The 19,097-nt window shown below is 41.4% G+C and overlaps 1 protein-coding gene across 1 annotated transcript in view; it reads right to left on the reverse strand.

Annotated features, from left to right (window-relative positions):
* Positions 1-1,325: 1,325 nt before the first annotated feature.
* LOC145409804 (major facilitator superfamily domain-containing protein 6-A-like) overlaps positions 1,326-19,097 on the reverse strand; it is an 18,532-nt gene continuing 760 nt past the window's right edge. The window contains exons 2-8 of the mRNA XM_080280111.1: positions 16,351-16,571; positions 14,457-14,620; positions 12,141-12,344; positions 10,168-10,335; positions 8,083-8,673; positions 7,800-7,922; positions 1,326-1,432 (exon numbers count right to left, since the gene is read on the reverse strand). Of these exons, the coding sequence (XP_080136237.1) occupies positions 1,326-1,432; positions 7,800-7,922; positions 8,083-8,673; positions 10,168-10,335; positions 12,141-12,344; positions 14,457-14,620; positions 16,351-16,571 (1,578 nt within the window). The remainder of the gene's footprint in view (positions 1,433-7,799; positions 7,923-8,082; positions 8,674-10,167; positions 10,336-12,140; positions 12,345-14,456; positions 14,621-16,350; positions 16,572-19,097) is intronic.

The following is a 19,097-nucleotide window of genomic DNA, read 5'->3' on the forward strand; positions in this document are numbered from 1 at the left end:
ATGAATATTTCAAAATTCTTTATCCAGGATGGAAACTCTAATAAGTCTCCTTTGAAAATCTCTGGCTCAGGGCGAGGCAGTTCACTTGTGGTGTTTTTGGATGACAAAATATCTACCACACTTTTCAATATATTCATGTCCACAGACTGACTTGGTGTATCATGCTCACCTGATGCCTGTGACTGTTTTAATTCTGATTCTGGTTCAAAACTCTTAGCATGTGGGTTAAGCTTTGGACTCACCTGCAAGAAAGTCTGATTTAGTTTGGACACTTCTCTCTCTAATTCACCCATGGCAGAAACAAATGAATCTTTGACAGTCACTTTCGGATCATTCGGTTCTGATATGCTAGGTTTGATTTTCTCACCTTCTGTCAGTCCTTGTGATTGAAAGAATTTTTGAAGATGCTGTTCTTCACTATCTAGCTCATCATCACTCTCAGGCAAATCTAAAGGATCTTCCACTGAATTTACACCATTTAGCTCAGCTCAAGTAGCAGCTAGATCTTTATTTAAAACTAATCGTCTATACTCATGATCCTTTTCTTGCTTGAGCTTTTGATACTCTAATTCCTTTTCACGCAAGAATTTCTGATGTTCTATCTCCATTTCTCGAAACTGCTGCTCAGCTTTTAGCCTAGCTAGTTTAGCATTTAACTGTTCTCTTTTTGTGGTGCTTGAATAAGATCTACTGTACTAGTGCAACGAGAGTGCCTTGAAGTTTTAGTACTTTGTGACCTAACAGACTGAGAGCACTTGGATGCTTTACTAATTTGTGATAACAGACTGTGAATCCTTGGGAGCTTTACTTACTGATTCTGTGTTCTGCATCAATTCATTTAGTTTACTGTTGATTCTCCTTATACAGGTGGTGTGCACTTCTTTTTCTTCCACTAACTCCTGTGACAATTTTACTTGTAAGCTTGGATCTGCTTCCATTAACTTATGAAATGCATTTACTACTTCATTAAACTGCACCTGTTCTGCATTTGCATGATCTTTAAGCTGATCCAAACGTACATCATTCATACCTGACAATATTTCCTTTACTACTTTTGTCCATGCTTGCCTTGATGATGCTAACCTCTTTGATCACTGTGTTATTTGGTACTCATGCCCTTTCTCTGTTAAAGACCTTTGTCTGGTACTCTTCAGTTCTTCATTTGCCTCAGTAGACTGGAGACAGTCATTTATGGCTTCCTCATTTGCCTCAGTAGACTGGGGCAGGTCACTTACAACTTGTTCAGTATAACTCGTTTTGCAACTATTATTATACTGTACCTAATTTGAACTCAAGACTAACATTCAATGTATATTTATTTGTAGTCAAAAGTTCCCTCTGGCTGTAGGCTTGGAGAATGAAGAGTTTTCAGTGGTGAGCACAGACCAGTTCTGCAGTGTCAGCAACTTGCACACAGAAGCTCTAGAAGTCACTGTCAGGCAACCAGGAACGTTTTATTCATCAGGGATTGGCATATTCATCAGGGAAATCCTTTCCACCCATCTGTTGCTTTTGTTGATTGCAGAAATTCTTGTGGTTGCCTCATTCTTTGTTCATACTGCAGGCCCCCACAAGAATTTCTGGAGGGACGAGTTTTACTATGAGGGACGAGTTTTACTCTGAGGGACGAGTTTTACTGTCTTGGAGGGCCAAGTCAAAGGGCTTTCCAGGGAAACTACCAGGATTCTTTCTTGGCATTTTTATTTCTTGTATTCTGTTCAGTCCCAGTCATTCCTGTAAAACTGAAAAGTAATAATTTCTTTGTCTAAGAAACAAGCTCAAACATTTAACTTCTTATAACTCCATAAATCAGTAATTAAACAGAATAGGTCTTCTTCAGCTAAGTCATAATATCATGATACATCATTCACATACTGTACTACAAGCATACATGTAACAGAATACTATAGACAGACTGAAATATGATACTGTACCTCGGTCACCTGTCATCTTGGCCTTGAGTCCGTGGTTGTTTACAAGTTGCAAACGATTGAAAAAGTGACGCCTTCTGCTCGGGGTTACTAAACTACAAATGAGATACAGTTCTCAAAACTAATATATACTGAGTATGCATATAATAGCACGCACATAATGAATATGACATTTACACCACGGCCGTCACTCCGAAAGGCGCATTCAGACAACTAAACCACCAGGCGCCTGCTTAGTCATTGAACTGAAGGGGTTGAAAGTCTTAATTCTGTGACACTGAGGCCGTGGTATATATATTACAGTTTATAACTGTCTGGTGCTTACAAGAATCAGCTAGAAAAGACACTCGCCCTGAAACGGTTTGTGTGTGTGTGTGTGTGTGTGTGTGTGTGTGTGTGTGTGTGTGTGTGTGTTCTTACCTAATTGTTCTTACCTAATTGTATCTTTACAGGAATGAGTCAAGCTCGTACTGTCCCGTGTCTTAAACCATATTTATCGTACATATCCTTAAATTTGTGAATTGTTTTGGCACACACTATTTCATTCGGTAGTGCATTCCATTGATCAATTGCTCTGTTTGGGAAACTGAATTTCCTTACGTCTTTATCACCTCTCTTCTTATGCAGTTTTTTGCAGTGTCCTCTTGCTGATGCTTCTCCATATGTTAAGTAATCATTTATGTCTATTTTCTCCTTTCCTGATATGCATTTATATAGCATTATCATGTCACCTCTTTTCCTTCTCTCCTGTAGTGTTGGTAGATTCAGTTTATTTAGTCTTTCTTCGTAGCTTAGGTCCCTTAAGCTTGGTATCCATCTTATAGCGGCCCTTTGAACTTTTTCAATCTTGTCTATATGCTTTTTGAGATGAGGACTCCAGACTACTGATGCATATATTCCAGGGTTGGTCTAATGAATGATGTTCTTATCCTACTTAGCATGTCTTCATTTATGTATGTGAATGCTATTCTCATATTTGCAAGCAGTGTATACATGTTCCGTACCTTCTCGCTGATGTGGTCAGCCGGAGATAGTCTGTTATTTATAATCACACCTAGGTCTTTCTCTATTTCTGATGTGTATAAGGTTTTATTTCCTAACTTATAATCCCAATCAGGTCTTTTTCCACTTTTATCAAACTTGATTACATGACACTTGTCCACACTGAATTCCATTTGCCATGTACTACTCCATTCATGAAGTTTATTTAATTTTTCTTGTAGCTCCCTACAAGAGTCTGTGCTAGTAATTCTCCTTTGTATTTTTGCATCATCTGCAAACATATTCAGATAGCTCTCATTTCCAGTGTTACTGTTTATATCATTTATTTACACTAAAAACATGATTTGTGCCAGCACTGAACCCTGTGGTACTCCACTAGTCACTTCTTTCCATGATGAGTAGTTTCCTCTTAGTACTGTCCTCATTTCTCTTTTTATGAGAAAGTCTTGCATTCACCAAAACAGTTTGCCTCGAATTCCTCCTTGATGGTACAGTTTCCATAAAAGTCTTTGGTGTGGTACTGTGTCAAAAGCTATCTTGAAATCTAAATAGATACTGTCAACCCATCCTTCCCTTTCCTGTATTGTGTTTGTTACTCTGTCATAGTAGCTCAACAGATTAGTAACATGATTTTCCTTTTGTGAAACCAAACTGTCTTTCTGATATCATACTGTGTTCTTCTAGATGATTTACCCAAGCTTTTCTTATAAGTTTTTCTAATACCTTGCTTACAACACTGGTCAGTGATACTGGTCGGTAGTTGAGTGGATTTTGTCTATTTCCTTTCTTGAATAAGGGGACAATATTTGCTTTTTTCCAAGTATCAGGTAGTATACCTTGACTCAAGGATTTCTTGAAAATTAAAAATAATGGTTTACTTAACTCCTTTGCACATTCTCATAATACCCAACATGAAATTTCATGAGGACCACTTGCTTTTCCTCTGTCTAATCTACTTAACTCCTCCTGTATTACTTTTTCTGCTATTTGTATATCTGGTAGTATGTGTGGACATGCGTGTTCCACATAGCCCCTCTCAAAATTTTTTTCTTCTGTTAAAACTAATTGGAAATTCTTATTTAGTGCTTCACAAATATCTTTCTCTTGTGTATAAGTGATGCCCTCATCCGTAATGGATTGTATTATATCTTTTACTTTGGTTTTGCTTCTGATATAGCTGTAAAACAGCTTTGGTTGATCACTACTTTTATTTATTATATCCTCCTCAAACTGTTTTTGGGCTTCCCTCTTTATTCTTGTATAGTTGTTTCTTGCCTGTTTGTACTTATTATACGCCCTTTCACTACTTTGTCTTCTGTATCTATTCCACAACAAATCTCTTCTTTCTTTTGATTTTTTACATTCTGTATTGAACCATTTCTGTATTTTCTTATCTGCTTCTTTGTGCTGTGGGATGTACTTCTGGACTCCTATTTCATAAAATTCACAAAAATTTTTATATACGGCATTTAAATCTTGTCCTCTAAGCTCATTTTCCCAATCAACTTCTAAGAAATACTTCTTTAGGTCTTGATAATTTCCCTTTTTATAGTTTAGGCTCTTTTTGTAACTATCATTGCTGTTTACTATGTCATATGCTATCCTGAAGTTATAATTTAGTACTGCATGATCGCTTTTGCCGAGTGGAGGGTGATATATTAAACTGTCAAAATCATTTTCTTGCCTTGTAAATATTAGATCTAGCACTGAAGGTACATCAAGTCCTCTTTTTCTGGTGGTTTCCCTCACATGTTGCGTTAAGAAAAACTCTTGTACGAGATCCAGGAGCTTTTGGTCCCAACAGCTTTCTTGGCTATTTATATCTAGAGTATTCCAATTTATATTTGGATTGAAGTCCCCAGTTAGTATAATTCTTTCCCATTTCTCTTCCATTTTATGTAGCAATGATCTTACACTCTGAATTGTACTCTCTGCCAGGTCCTCATATTCGTCTCTTTCCCATGTGTTTGATCTGGGTGGCATGTACAAATTGGCTACAATTACTTTACCTTCAGATGTGTCGATCTCTACTGCAATCAGTTCTACTTGTGATGGTATATCTAGTTTTATTTCCTTGACTTTTAGATTTTTCTTCGTTAATATTATCATTCCTCCTCCTTTTTAAAAATATCTGTCTCTTCTCCATATACTGTATTCCTTTAAGTTTAGTATGTGATTTGATATCCTTGGTATTAATTTTGTTTCTGTTAGGCATATTATTTGTGGTTCATTTTCTCTGACATAATCATTCATCTCTAGTAATTTTGATACCATTCCATCCACATTTGAGTACATCAACTTTATCATCTTGTTTATATACTTGTCATGACATGGTTCTACTACCTTCCTCCTTTTTCTTCCATCCTGTTTGGGTACCACTTTCGTACCTGCAATCCTATTACTTTGTAAAAAATTTTCTTCTTCTCCTCTGATCTTCCCTCATTTTTTGTTTTTGCTTCCTCCCTTTTCTCTTTCAGTAATTCCAGTTCCTCTTGTGTTAGGCATCTTTTTATCCATACATTTTTGAACTCCTCTTTTTCCTTAAGATTCTTTGCATTTTTTAGTATCTCTTCCACAGTGTTTACACTCTGGAAGGTCACCTTTAGAGGTCTTGTCTTGCTTTTCTCATATTTCCCTAACCTTTTGTGTTCCTCTATGTCTTTACTACAGATTTCCTCTGATACTTCTTTCAGTAAGCTCATTACATTTGCCATCTCCTTTTTGTCTCTTGTGATCTTGTTTTTAACTTCTTCCTCTTCTATACCAGTGATTACTATTGATTTGTTTATCTCTACTGAATCTCTGACTAACTTTGGATTGTTTTGGATTATTCTTTTCACCTCCTTTTTAATGTTTTTTTCCTCCACCCTTGTTTCTAAGTCTTTCTTTACTTTCACCATTTCAGCATACGTGGTTTCTACATCATTTTTGTAGCTTTGCACAGCTTCTTTCACTTGTGTTATCTTCTCCTCAATATCACTGCTCTGGTCAATAAGACTGCTTACTTCTGCCTAATTGTTTCTGTGTCATTTTTGAACTCTTCCATAACACTCTCGTGATTGACTACTGTACTTGCCATTTCACTCAGTTTCTTCCTAAGTGTACTCAATTCCACTGTTAGTTCACTGATGGTTGTGTCTTTCTTATTGGCCTCCCTTCCTAGTTTTTCTATTTCTTCCTTTTGCAAGTGCATCTGCTTCTTTATTTCATCAATTTCATTTTTGAAAGCCATTTCTAGTTTGTTTACACGTTCAACCAGTCTATTGTGAGTCTCTACTTCAACCAGTTCTTGGTAGAAATCATCATTTTTCTTTTTACCTTTATCCCTTTTCTTTTCCAAATTTGTTTTACTGAAGTATGTATCCATTTTGCAATACTTATAGTGCAAAGCATGTACTTACAATCTCCGTCTTGTTGTAGTCTAAACAAACCTCAGAGATGACTCAGCGTATTCTTTCGTCTTGGTTCTATTTCCTGTTTGAACAAGTCTTGTTTAAACTTATTATTTTTTTCCTTTTAATAATGAACAATCATTTAGTCTAACCTGGTACTGAGCTTGACTCATACAAAGATACTATTTAGGTAATGCCACTGGCCGTGATGATTTAGTACGGAGCGCCGGTGTCGCACGTCCGCCTAGATTGAATCCCTGTGTGTGTGTGTGTGTGTGTGTGTGTGTGTGTGTGTGTGTACGTATTTATGTATATGTGTATGTATATACGTACAGTATGTATGTGTGTGTGTGTGTGTGTGTGTGTATGTACGTATTTATGTATGTGTGTATGTATGTATGTACAGTATGTATGTGTGTGTGTGTGTGTGTGTGTGTGTGTGTGTGTGTGTGTGTGTACGTATTTATGTATGTGTGTATGTATGTATGTACATTATGTATGTGTGTGTGTGTATGTACATTATGTATGTGTGTGTGTGTGTGTGTGTGTGTGTGTGTGTGTGTGTGTGTGTGTGTGTGTGTGTGTGTGAGTGAGTGCCTAATGAAGAGAAATAAAAGTGTGTGGCGATAATTAGAATAAAATATACACAGATATTCCACACAAAGCCAACGAGTCATAATAATACACCTCTCTTAATACCATCACACCAGTCCCTAATGAGACAGCCCTAGCATACAGAATATTTCACTATGGACTATACAAGTACCCAAGTGGTGTAATGAGAAGGTGTGATGTGTATGCTAGCGGTCCCAAAGGTGTAACAGGAATGTATATCAATTGTATTAAAAGCAGACAATACATATCTAAAATAATCCATGTGAATATATATGTCAACACCTCTCTCTCTCTCTCTCTCTCTCTCTCTCTCTCTCTCTCTCTCTCTCTCTCTCTCTCTCTCTCTCTCTCTCTCTTTGTCGTCCAGGCGTTTATTGCCTCAGTAGGGCTCCGGGGCTAGGCTATTTAACCTTGACATTTAAGGGTAGGCACCTGCTCTTCTGGGTCATCAGGTAAGCAGTAAACCCAAATCACTTCTCGGATGTAAATCCTTAAAGGCCACATTCGGTTGGGGCGCCTTAACCCACTAGACCACACACACACACACACACACACACACACACACACACACACACACACACACACACACACACGGGATGATTGTTGCACTTTCTTTGTCTTGTCCTTCCCGGAATGGTAAACAAGTACGAGAGGAAATTTGTCGAGAGTTGGCGAATACGAAAAAGAACCATGGGATGCTTTGCGTACTTGTTTACGTGTCCTTGATGTAAAAAACAAAACAAAACAGAAAACTGGTTGTACGTGTGCGAATCTCAGCTTGGCAAGGAAAATTTTGGTGCTTGTGAGTGCCTCCTTCGCGTGGTGGCACTGCTATAACCTCTAATCAAACATCCATCACCTTCCTCCTTGTGTCGCAATAGGAGGATAATGACCTGCAGGAGGAGAGCATCACCAGCCTCAAGTTTCCTGGATTCAGAGGACCCTGCAGCCACACCAACAACTTTAACGATAACAACAAATTCTATAACACAATGACAGTCTACACACACATCATGCAGGGAATATAACAATGGCATGTGAGGTGCATGAATACCTTTTACTCAACGATAACATTACTCTCTGTATGACAAACTAATCTCCTTCATATGCTGGATTATGATACTCTCTGCTTCCTAATTTACCATCTCCAACTTTAACATTCTTATCGAGATTTTCTTCGACTTTCATTTTCTTGTCACTTCCAATAATACTGTTCTCTAAAGCTTTACTTACTTCCTTTGGTGTTTTTGTTATATCTTCCTTGTAACCTAAATTATTGTCCGCATCGTTATTTTCCACGGTCGTTGCTAAGTCACCTTCCATACCTTTATCCTGAAGCTTCCTATTCGCAACATCATCACATTCCTTTTCTATATCCACATCTTTCCCTTTCACATCAACATCACACCCTGCATCTTTACCCTGATTTATAGTTTTCACAGCATCACATTCCACATCTTTATCTTCGCTTTTATTATTCTCAGCATCACACTTCACATCCATATCTATATTATTCTTCGTCTCAGCACCATTACATTCCCCTTCTGTGCCTTCACGCAGCTTCAACTCTTTGGACTTCCTGCGCTCTTCCTGCTGCTTGCGGAAGAAGACTCGGTTTGCCACGAAGTATATAACGCAGGTGACAGCCGACACACCTGCAGCAATTCTGAAGGTGAGGCGAACACCCAACGGTGCTATTAAAAAGCCTCCCACTAGACTGCCCAAAGCTCGACCTGCAAGAAAACTATTGGCATGAGTACAAATTTATATGAGAGGGATGTGAGCTGGGGGAAAGGCAGCGAAATGGCGGGGGACTGGGGGACGGGAGGCGATTTGTTTGTGGCCACCCCTCAAGGGATCAAGGCATCTGTCGATAGATAGATAGACAGACAGATGGAGAAATATGAAGAGAGGAGGGCAGACACAGAAAAAGAATAATAAGGGTGAAGGAAGAAGCAGGCAGCAATACATCAAGTGAGTGGATGATGGTAAGAAACAGGAAGAAAGAAGGACAGACACAGAAAAAGAATGATAAAGGTGAAGGAAGAAGTAGGCAGCACTACATCAAGTGAGTGAACGATGGTAAGAAATAGGAAGAGAGGAGGACAGACACAGAAAAAGAACAATAAAGGTGAAGGAATAGGTAGGCAGAGCTACATCCAGTGAGTGGATGATGGTCGCCACCGCCTACCACAAGCCTAGCGAAGGGGTAAACAAAGGATATATTTAACCTCTCCAGAAAAAAAAAAAAGGCAGAAAGATGAGCACAACTGTCTGAAGATGCAATGAATAGACTCAAATGTGTGTCATCGGGCTGAATGGGTCAAATCTGGCTGCCGTGCTGACTCCAGGATGAATGACACAAGAGATGGTGCTTGGGGAAACCTCTTGCAGTTGTTGTTGTTGGTGTTCTTGATGTTGCTCTACCCCGGTTTAGCCAGCCTTCATTTGGTGCCTATTCTCGTCTATAATGAAGCTCCCTAATACCTCTTCCTTAGCAGTTAATTTTTGTACATGACTGGATAATTAATTTTTATACACCATTTATGCCGAGTGTGGCGATGTTGGAAGGATCTACGTAACACAGAAGAGGAGAGTATGGTGTAATAAGGAAAATAAATCGCTTAGGAGAGGGTGTTAGGGAGCTTCTTTAAAAAAATACCGGCCTTTTCACTCCAACGACGAATATTGTGACGAGTTTGTTGCTATCGCCGGACCATTTAATTTAGCTCTGAGGGAGTGTAGTAGCCTTCATGAACATCTTCACTACTAGACATCTTTCCTAAGTTAAATAAAACAGAAACACACGTCATCGGATTCAATTCGTCAAAATCTTCTACGTAAAAGATCTCTAAAAACCTAAAACAACTTGTACGAAGAAGCCAAACAAAGTAAACAGTGGATGCGGCGCTTCCCTAAGGCGCTTTAAACCAATGCTCTTGGTTTGGCCTGTCGCAGTAATTCAGAAGAGGAGGGAAGGTTTGAACTGAGGGTAATACTGAGCCTCCACTGACCAAACCAGCAGCAGGAGTAACGTAAAGGTGTTATTAGAGTGAGGGGAGAAGCCTTGTATACTTTAAAATAATGCTCTTCGTTTGGTCTGTCCCAGTAATTCAGCAGAGGACGGAAGGTTTGAACTGAGGGTATGATAGAGCCTTCACTGACCAAATCAGCAGTAGGAGTAACGTAGTGTTATTAGAGTGAGAGATGAAGCCTTGTAAACCTACCGACGCCGTGGTAAACCCCGCCGTACACGCCCTGGAGTGTGGCGATGGTGGATGGAGTGGCAAGTTCGTCAGCGTAGGTACACGAAGCCGTTCCCAGGAGAGACACGGTGAAGCACTCCAGCACCTCAAACGGCATGCACCACCACGGGTTGGTCAGGAACGAGTACCCTGGGGACACACAATACTACACTCAGCCATCACAACGCTACACTCAGCCGTCACAACGCTACACTCAGCCATCACAACGCTACACTCAGCCGTCACAACGCTACACTCAGCCATCACAACGCTACACTCAGCCATCACAACGCTACACTCAGCCATCACAACGCTACACTCAGCCATCACAACGCTACACTCAGCCATCACAACGCTACACTCAGCCATCACAACGCTACACTCAGCCATCACAACGCTACACTCAGCCATCACAACGCTACACTCAGCCATCACAACGCTACACTCAGCCATCACAACGCTACACTCAGCCATCACAACGCTACACTCAGCCATCACAACGCTACACTCAGCCATCACAACGCTACACTCAGCCGTCACAACGCTACACTCAGCCATCACAACGCTACACTCAGCCATCACAACGCTACACTCAGCCGTCACAACGCTACACTCAGCCATCACAACGCTACACTCAGCCGTCACAACGCTACACTCAGCCGTCAGGAGTGATATGACGTAGGAATAATTCTCCTTAGTTACTACAGTTGGTTTGGGTTTATGAATGGAACTGGTTTAAAAAGTCGTAGCCTCATGAAAGTCACTGGCCCTTACTTTCAAGGCAGGACTGAGTCTCCTTGCTTACCATTTACACCAACTTTGTACTCTGACCACATTCGGATACCAAGAGATCTGGAAGGAGTTATGGATCATCACCAGATTATAAGAGTCCTGCTGAAGTAGAAACACCGTGACGCATTATAAGATCTTGACATACGCTACCACGGGTTAGTCAGGAACGAGTACCTCTTAACTTCGCTAAATATTGCCATCTCTCCTACTATATTCACTTTAATGCCGCCTAAAACATGTCTCCGTCTTGTATGCTCTGTCTATTTTAGCTTGGCCCAAGATTACATGCCTATATTGAATAATGAGCTGTTACACGGGATTTATACTAGTAGCGAAAGTGCTATATCAAGGACGTACAGCCACGGCCATTGATTATTGTTTCAGATGCCCTGCTTCCTCCTGGCGTCCCCTGGACAGAAGTTGGCAATGACAGAACTGCCTTCACATTACTTTGTCCTCACATACCTGTCTTACTCTCTCATAACTCGGCTTCTTCTTCTTTTTCTGTCACCTAAATGCATGCTGTACACAGACTGTCTGAGTTGCATAATTACCTCCTCCAAGGAGGTTATGTTTTTGCCGGCGTTGGTTTGTTTGTCTGCTCGTCTGTTGGCAGGATTACTCAAAAAGTTATGGACAGAGTTTGCTGGAAATTTTTCGGAGGCTCAGGGTATGGCCCAAGGAACAGTCCATTAGATTTGGGTGTGATCCGGATCATCATCCGGATCCAGGATTTTTTAAAAGGATTCTTTACCATTGCAAGATAGTGGCAATTTCAACATTTTTGCTTCTTACTCGACAAATAATGCCTACAACCTTGGAGGAGATTTGCAGTCTCGGACTGTTATTGTTTTCATATAAAGTGTATGCAGTTTTACCGCGGTTAACTCTAACAATCCGATAATATGTTTTTTTACTGCAGACACTTCTACTCAGCTTACTGGGATACGCTTGGTAGCACAGAGGTGCAGAGGTAGAGGCTATACTCTATCAACTCATCCAGATCGAAAAGTCTGTCGTAAGAATAATACATTCGTCTAAAGGTAGTAGTAAGGTAGTAAGAAAGATGTCACCTGACTGAAGTTATTAAGTGTGACGTCCAAAGGCAGTAAGAACACAGTACATGAGGCGTCACCGTCCTGAAGGCATTAGGTGTGACGTACCTATCATACGGATGGCATAGAAGGCCAGTCCCAGGATGATGGTGTTGGCATGGCCGAGTTTGTTGATGATGTAGCCAGACGCCACCAGGATGGGGATGCCGGCACTGGTACCCACCGTCACCGTGATGCCCATCAGGGATTTCTTGGCGCCAAGATCCTGAAGCAGCCAGAACAGGAACGTCTCCAGCAGGCCGAAGATTGCTCCTGCAAAGTCATTTCTGTGGTAATTTTAGTTCACCTTTCATCCATACCATTACTGCCCCATTAGAGGCGTATTGGGCAGGGGCCATTAAAGGTGCAAACAATTCTTTTGGACTTAAATCTCTAAGAGCCACGTCTGGTCAGAGCGCCATAACCCCTTACATCACCAGCTGCCTAAAAATAATCAATAAGTAAAACTGTAATAAGTAAAAAAAATGCACAAAGTCGTACACATCCATACAAACCACATCACATACATAAAGCACAAGGAACAACATGACAGGCAGTCGTCATTATAAGACATGGATGTGTTCCATAGTACAGTGACTTTTTCTATACAACTTGCGCGCTACAAAGTGGGGGAAACTGGCAGGTCAGCTTTATCAATGAGCTTTAACAGACTTGTAATCAGGACTTTTGGGGACCTAGATCCTGAAGTAGCCCAAGGACGAAGGTACCTCCAGGCCAGAGAATGCACCTGGCGGGAAAGATAATTAGGGTGTTATTCCAGACTCAGATCAGTTAACGCCATGAGTCCTCTTAAGGTGTCCCATACTAAGACTAGCCATGGTAGCCTACAACTTGTATTCTCTGTGGACCTCAAGCTCAACCAAGAGCCAAAAGGAGCCACTGTAGTTACTTCCCTACACTTGCTGGACACCGCTTCGAGAAAAAAATTGGTTGTGTATTAAGAGTTTTGACAATGCGTGGTTCTCAGCAGGGGTTTTTGCTCCTGTTTACTGGTGCTGAGTTCCCTGCCTAAGAGTGATGATTGTGTGAGTAGTTACCAAGTCTGTAGCCACACTTCACTCTTAGTGGTAGCAAGCTTTCTGCTACCACTTACCACACTGTCAAAACCTATTTAACACTGATATAAGTCCCATGCTATTATTATAAACATCACTACTTTATGGTTTACCATATATTTTTGTAAGTACGTACTGTATGTATGTATGTATGTATGTATAGCCATTCGCCGAAATTCCGGAAGAGGTGGGTACAGATTGCCGGCATACGTTAGGTAGGGGCGCTGATCAGGCATTCTCCCAGTGTTGAACTTCCTCCCTATGACTTGTGTAAACCAGGCAACCATTTACTAACCCAAATGTTCTCTATGTAATGGAAACGACGAAGAGGGTTTACGGAGGGCTAGTGACCATAAGTTTACCTTTATCTATCTATATACTATATAGTAATGAAGGACAAAACCCCAAACCTCCTCTGTCTCCTATGCTGAGTATAATCAACTGAGAGAGAGAGAGAGAGAGAGAGAGAGAGAGAGGGGGGGGGGAGGAAGAAATTGGCAGGTGGATATACGCGCCAACTAAGGAAGTCAGGAGGTAATGATGGCTGTATAATTAGCCACTGTAATTAACTACTGCATCTTATGAATTTCAATATCTAGCACAGCGTCCTTAGTGATGGCATAAGTGTGTAATATCGGTATAAAGGCTGGCGATAATGACGCGAAAAACATTGAGGTAAAGTATTGTCACGAGAGAAAGAAGCTGTTGCTGAATGTTCAAGTCTCAGACCCAACTTGAAAAATTTATCAGCGTGGGAGAGGCTCTAGCAGCATCAGATGAAAGAAAGGAACTATACTCTTTCCACTCTAACTTGGCCTAAAATTGTCATCTCTCCATCTTCAGTGCTGAGGTCTAACAGGAGATTAACACTGGAATATGATACGAAGAAGCGCTAAGGAAAGGGTGTTGAGCCATTATATTTTCTTATTCTGCCACTCAGCTACGTGAAGTAAGTTATAATAGAACGAAAATCTGAGCCAAGCTAAGGTGAAGTGAGTATACCCAACAAGCAGTAAAAAACAAGTAAAACAGAGACGCGGAACTCAGCGATATATCTGAAGCAGAGTATGTTATGGGCTGTGTAAATTTCTTGATATACTTTACTTCATGTTAGATATGTGTGTGTGTGTGTGTGTGTGTGTGTGTGTGTGTGTGTGTGTGTGTGTGTGTGTGTGTGTGTGTGTGTGTGTGTGTGTGTGTGTGTGTGTGTGTGTGTGTGTGTGTGAAGATGGTCATACTGAGTCTTTTCAAGGGTGATCCTGGTGTTCAGAGTGACGGCGCTATGTATTAAATCTCACCTGAATCTCACCTGTAATTAACATGACCACCAAAAACGTGATCACTTCCGCATTCTTCAGTAGCGCCTTGAAGTCCCTGGTCACCTTGTCCGATGGCATACGGAAGTCCAGGTCCATCACCATAATGACCATCGCTGCCACAAGCTTCAGACCAAAGTACAGGAAGCAGGCGGGTCTGGGGAACAAGGACCAAAGACAGGAACATTATTAGACTCCTGTGACTGACTCTAGGCTATCAACACACGCTCCTGACTCACTCTAATCTACCTTCATTAACACCTAGACTCCTGACTCACCGTGAATCGTGAGGCGTCAGGTAGAATAGAGTACTAGAGTTGTGCTAACCGTGAAAGGGCTAACTGTACACTAAGTAACACTCTCAGGCGTCTATGAATCACTCAGGTAAATAAAATCGTTCATCCTTAACTGGAAATGAATATTGTACCAGAGCTCCGATGGATAACTAACACCTGAACAAAATTCTAACGTTAACCGGAATAAAATACTAGAGTTCTTCCAATTCTGAGAGGGTCGTGTCCTTAGTAAAGTGCCGGAAAAAAGGTGAAGTAACCCCTTGATCTGATACCAATGTATGTTTAATTTTACTGCATCCAGGCGACTTTTTTTTTTTTTTTAACGTGTCCGACTCTGGTCAAAGGCTTCAGGGCCAATCCCAAGGTCCAGTAGTCCTCCTACTCACCTCCACATGCCACCACTTCGGCGCTAACACCCACCGTCCATACTGAATACATGCTAGGGTTGTCTTAAACTGAAGATAATCGTGTGGAGGCGGTAGGATTACAATAAAACGATGGGCCATGGCAGTGCACTGGTTAGCCCATCGAGTCCTGTCGCATCTTCACATCTTCGCTACAGTTACTTTTCTTTGTAATTATTTTTGCCACAACTAGACGATTCATTTAACTTAGACGAGTGACGCAGCAAAGGAAAGGTTAATAAAGACTTGTGTGTAACCTCTCCTGTTCGAAAATTCTGTCCACATCTTAATTAACTCGTTTAAAGTTGGCAGGAATAAAATATGTTAATAAATAAAATACGTGCCTCGTTATACCTGTCTTTCTGTACGCCTGTGTGTGCTGGACCCTGCAACAGATCTTGAAAGGAAATTTTGTTGTGAATCCTGCCGTCCACTGATGCCAAAGAAGACCTAACTAAGCAGGATAGGTACAGGAATTATCACTATACCACCGAGGTTAAAGAAGAGTCACCGAAACCTGGCTGAACCACCTTAATCCACTAAGCCACCAGGCATCTATTATATTTATGCACCGGTAATTCTACGGGTGACTTTACACTCCCTCTTCTGTCTTTCTTTCCTCCATTCTTTCCTCTTCCTTCTGCCTACGCAAGCCAAATGGATTCCTATACACCAGGAAACTATTTACTACGCTGGGTGGTAACCATATAACCAAATTTTGGCGCCTGGTGGTTTAGTGGGTAATTATTGTGCTCTAGTCAGATTGAGCCGGTGAAGGTTTATATCCAAGGGATGGTTTGGGTTTATGCTCACATAATGCCACTCAGGGATGAGTGAGGTTGGTCACTCTCATCTTAAATGTCAGGACCAACTGCCAAGCCCCGGGCTCCTACGTTCCTCATGGGGCAACGTAGGATTGGATGATGGATGGATGGATGGATTAGTTCTGCTTCCGTTGAGACCAGAGAAGTGACTATAATGAGCACTTAACCCAAATAATCCCTTCAGACCTTGATCCATCTGGAGGGCCGTAACCCACTACACCACCAGGCTACGTATCAACACTCCTAGGGTCCGCTGATGCACGAGAAGACACCGATATGCACACCAGCACAGGAGCCACAAAGACGGATATGAAGTTAGTCTAGTTTGACAGCCTTAACCCACTAGACCACAAGGCTACGTACCTAAAATCCTGGCGTCCGGTGATGCCCGAGACGACGTCGATGAGTACGCCAGATATAGGCGTCATCACAATGGCGCCCATGTTGCCGTACAGCCCCTGAAGGCCATAGTCCCCTTTGTACTGGCGAAGGATGGCCATGGTAGCGCCCTGGAACATGGTGTGGCTGGTGGCTGCCACGGCAAGGGTCAGTATACACGGGGGTTGGTACAGGTCACGGATATGCTGTATAATACACTGAGACATTGATAAAGTTGGGGTTATGTTCCATAATAGTACAACATTTAAACAGTTTCTGTGGTGCTGGAGAGGGAGGGCCTTCACGTGGTGGCACCGATATAGTTGTTATAATATCAACGTCCTTCTCATTTCCTCTCCCCCGAAAAGACTTTTTATTATCGCCACACGTCATGTACTTGTCGCTGAGAAACCGAATGCCCAGAAAGTGAACCAATGATATTAACTTTTATTTTTATTTTTTTCTCAGCCTACATGATCAGACAGTTTGCGTCAGAAGAAGTACTGTACACCCTATAAAAAAAGAATCGGGACCCCACGAGCTGATGCGTCTCGCAATGACCACTGATACGCACCAGAACTCAGTTGGGGCTTCAAATTCCTTCGTGCTGTGTGGCATATTGTATCGTGCAGTAAGGGTCCCGATTCTTTTTTTATAGGGTGTACATTTTGCGTCTGTGTGAATGCACCCTCACGAGCGAGAACAATCTTACATATAACTTAAGGTTAAGGCAGTTTATAAATACAGCCAAGATTTATACACGGCAATGAAAATGCTAACTCCCTGCAACACTGTGCTGCTTGCTGCTCCCACGACAAGATTCAGTATAGATGGTTTACGTTGACAGTCTGAGATGCTTTCCTAAATACTGCAACGCTTTTGGTCTTAGAGTAATGTCAAGTTTTTAAAAATGGCCATTGACACACATGGTCGGGGCAACACAGGTATTCCATTCTCACTACCACTAGACTCTTCAGGTGAGTGAGTCATAAGTGCCTGAATTAAAATTTTATTCATCTGAGAGTGAGTCATAGGAGCCTGAGTGTTAATACTATCACCAATAACCCTCACATCCCCGGTACAACTCTAGTATTCACTCCCAGTTGACGCCAGAGGGATTTATTTAGGTGAACGTAAAGGTGGTCAAATCTTAATTGGCAAAATGGAACGCAAAACCCTCTACTTTGTGACGGTCATTTATGGAACGCCTGTTGTTATTATGTATGGTTAGCCTGCCATCCCATACCACACAGTGCAGCTCAGCAAGCCATGCAGGAAGCCCAGATACGTTCCATCACCATCAAGTACTTCAAAAATTCACATCACATTTGGGGTGGTCTGCATCCAACTTCTCGATTCCAGGTTTAAACGTACATCCCTAAGTCTTCATAGGCTGAGGGTCAATACTATCACTATTAACCTCTTCAGTGCTCGGTGCAGCTCTAGTATTCATCTCCAGTTGACGACAGACAATTTGTGTGTGTGTGTGTGTGTGTGTGTGTGTGTGTGTGTGTGTGTGTGTGTGTGTGTGTGTGTGTGTGTGTGTGTGTGTGTGTGTGTGTGTGTCAGAGGTACCTGTCACTAAACGATTGCGTACAGTTAGGGAAGGCCCAAGTCAGCTTTGTACTGGTGCAGGATGGCATGTTTAGCCCCCTGAAGCATTGTGTGTGCCTTGTTGCTGCCACGAGAAGATTCAGTACAGACGGTTATCATCTAAAACCACTTCATTATTACCATTCTTGCTTAATCGAATCATCTGGTGTCTGTAAAATCACTTCATTATTACCATTCTCGCTTAATCGAATCATCTGGTGTCCAAGCTGGAAGAGAGTGACAGAGTAATTCCAACCAGGGAGGGGTTAAGGGAAGCAATATTAACACACTCAGGCTCTTTTTACTCACTCTTGCCCAAATCATACCCCTCTGGCCTAAACTGACACAATAGGCTATAATTAAATTCGGACTCTTTTCAATACAACGGGTACTATAATTTGGAAGGTGCTCGTTTATAAGTCTGGCGTGTAGTCCTAAGGCGTATTATTTTCTTCTTCTCTCAAGCCCACAACAAATTGAAAAGAAAAAAACGATACATTAAATCATATATTAGATTTTTAATTTTATTTTTGCTCTCACTTGACAACTCTCGGAACTAAATATTGTCGAAATGGGAGAAATTAGATGTAACCTTCCACCAACCCACATAAGAGATCTTCCCTAAATATATCAACAATAAAAGACTGAGCAGAGGCATGAACACAGTACAAAAGACAACCGGCAGGAGTTAATAGACTGGCAAAATTAAAGGGCTGGGACAGATATACGCAGAGTGACTTCAGTAAATCTCCTGGTGGTATCAAGATTAAAATATAACTCGAGCCACAAAAATTCATGTAGCTTAATCCAGCTGATAAGTCTGAAGGCCAATAAGTAATTCATTCTTGCTGTCACCACATGGGTTTATATTCATGTTAGGAAAGGCACTTACAAATGACGGGTTTAATGAAGTTTGTAGAGAAATTTGCAGGGAAAACGTGGCAAAGATTGGCTCAGTCAAGGAATTCATGGACAAGGTTGGGGGAGGCCTTTGTTCAGCAGTGGACTTGTAATGGCTAATGATGAGGTCGATGATGATGATGATGATGATGATGATGATGATGATTTCTAACTCCACCAGCTCAAACTAGTCTTTCCTTGGCTATAAAATAATCCAACATAGCATGGATAAAAGAGAC

The sequence above is a fragment of the Coenobita brevimanus genome, chromosome 83 (assembly GCF_032717465.1).
Source record: "Coenobita brevimanus isolate Jiangsu-jjx chromosome 83, ASM3271746v2, whole genome shotgun sequence".
Lineage (NCBI taxonomy): Eukaryota > Metazoa > Arthropoda > Malacostraca > Decapoda > Coenobitidae > Coenobita > Coenobita brevimanus.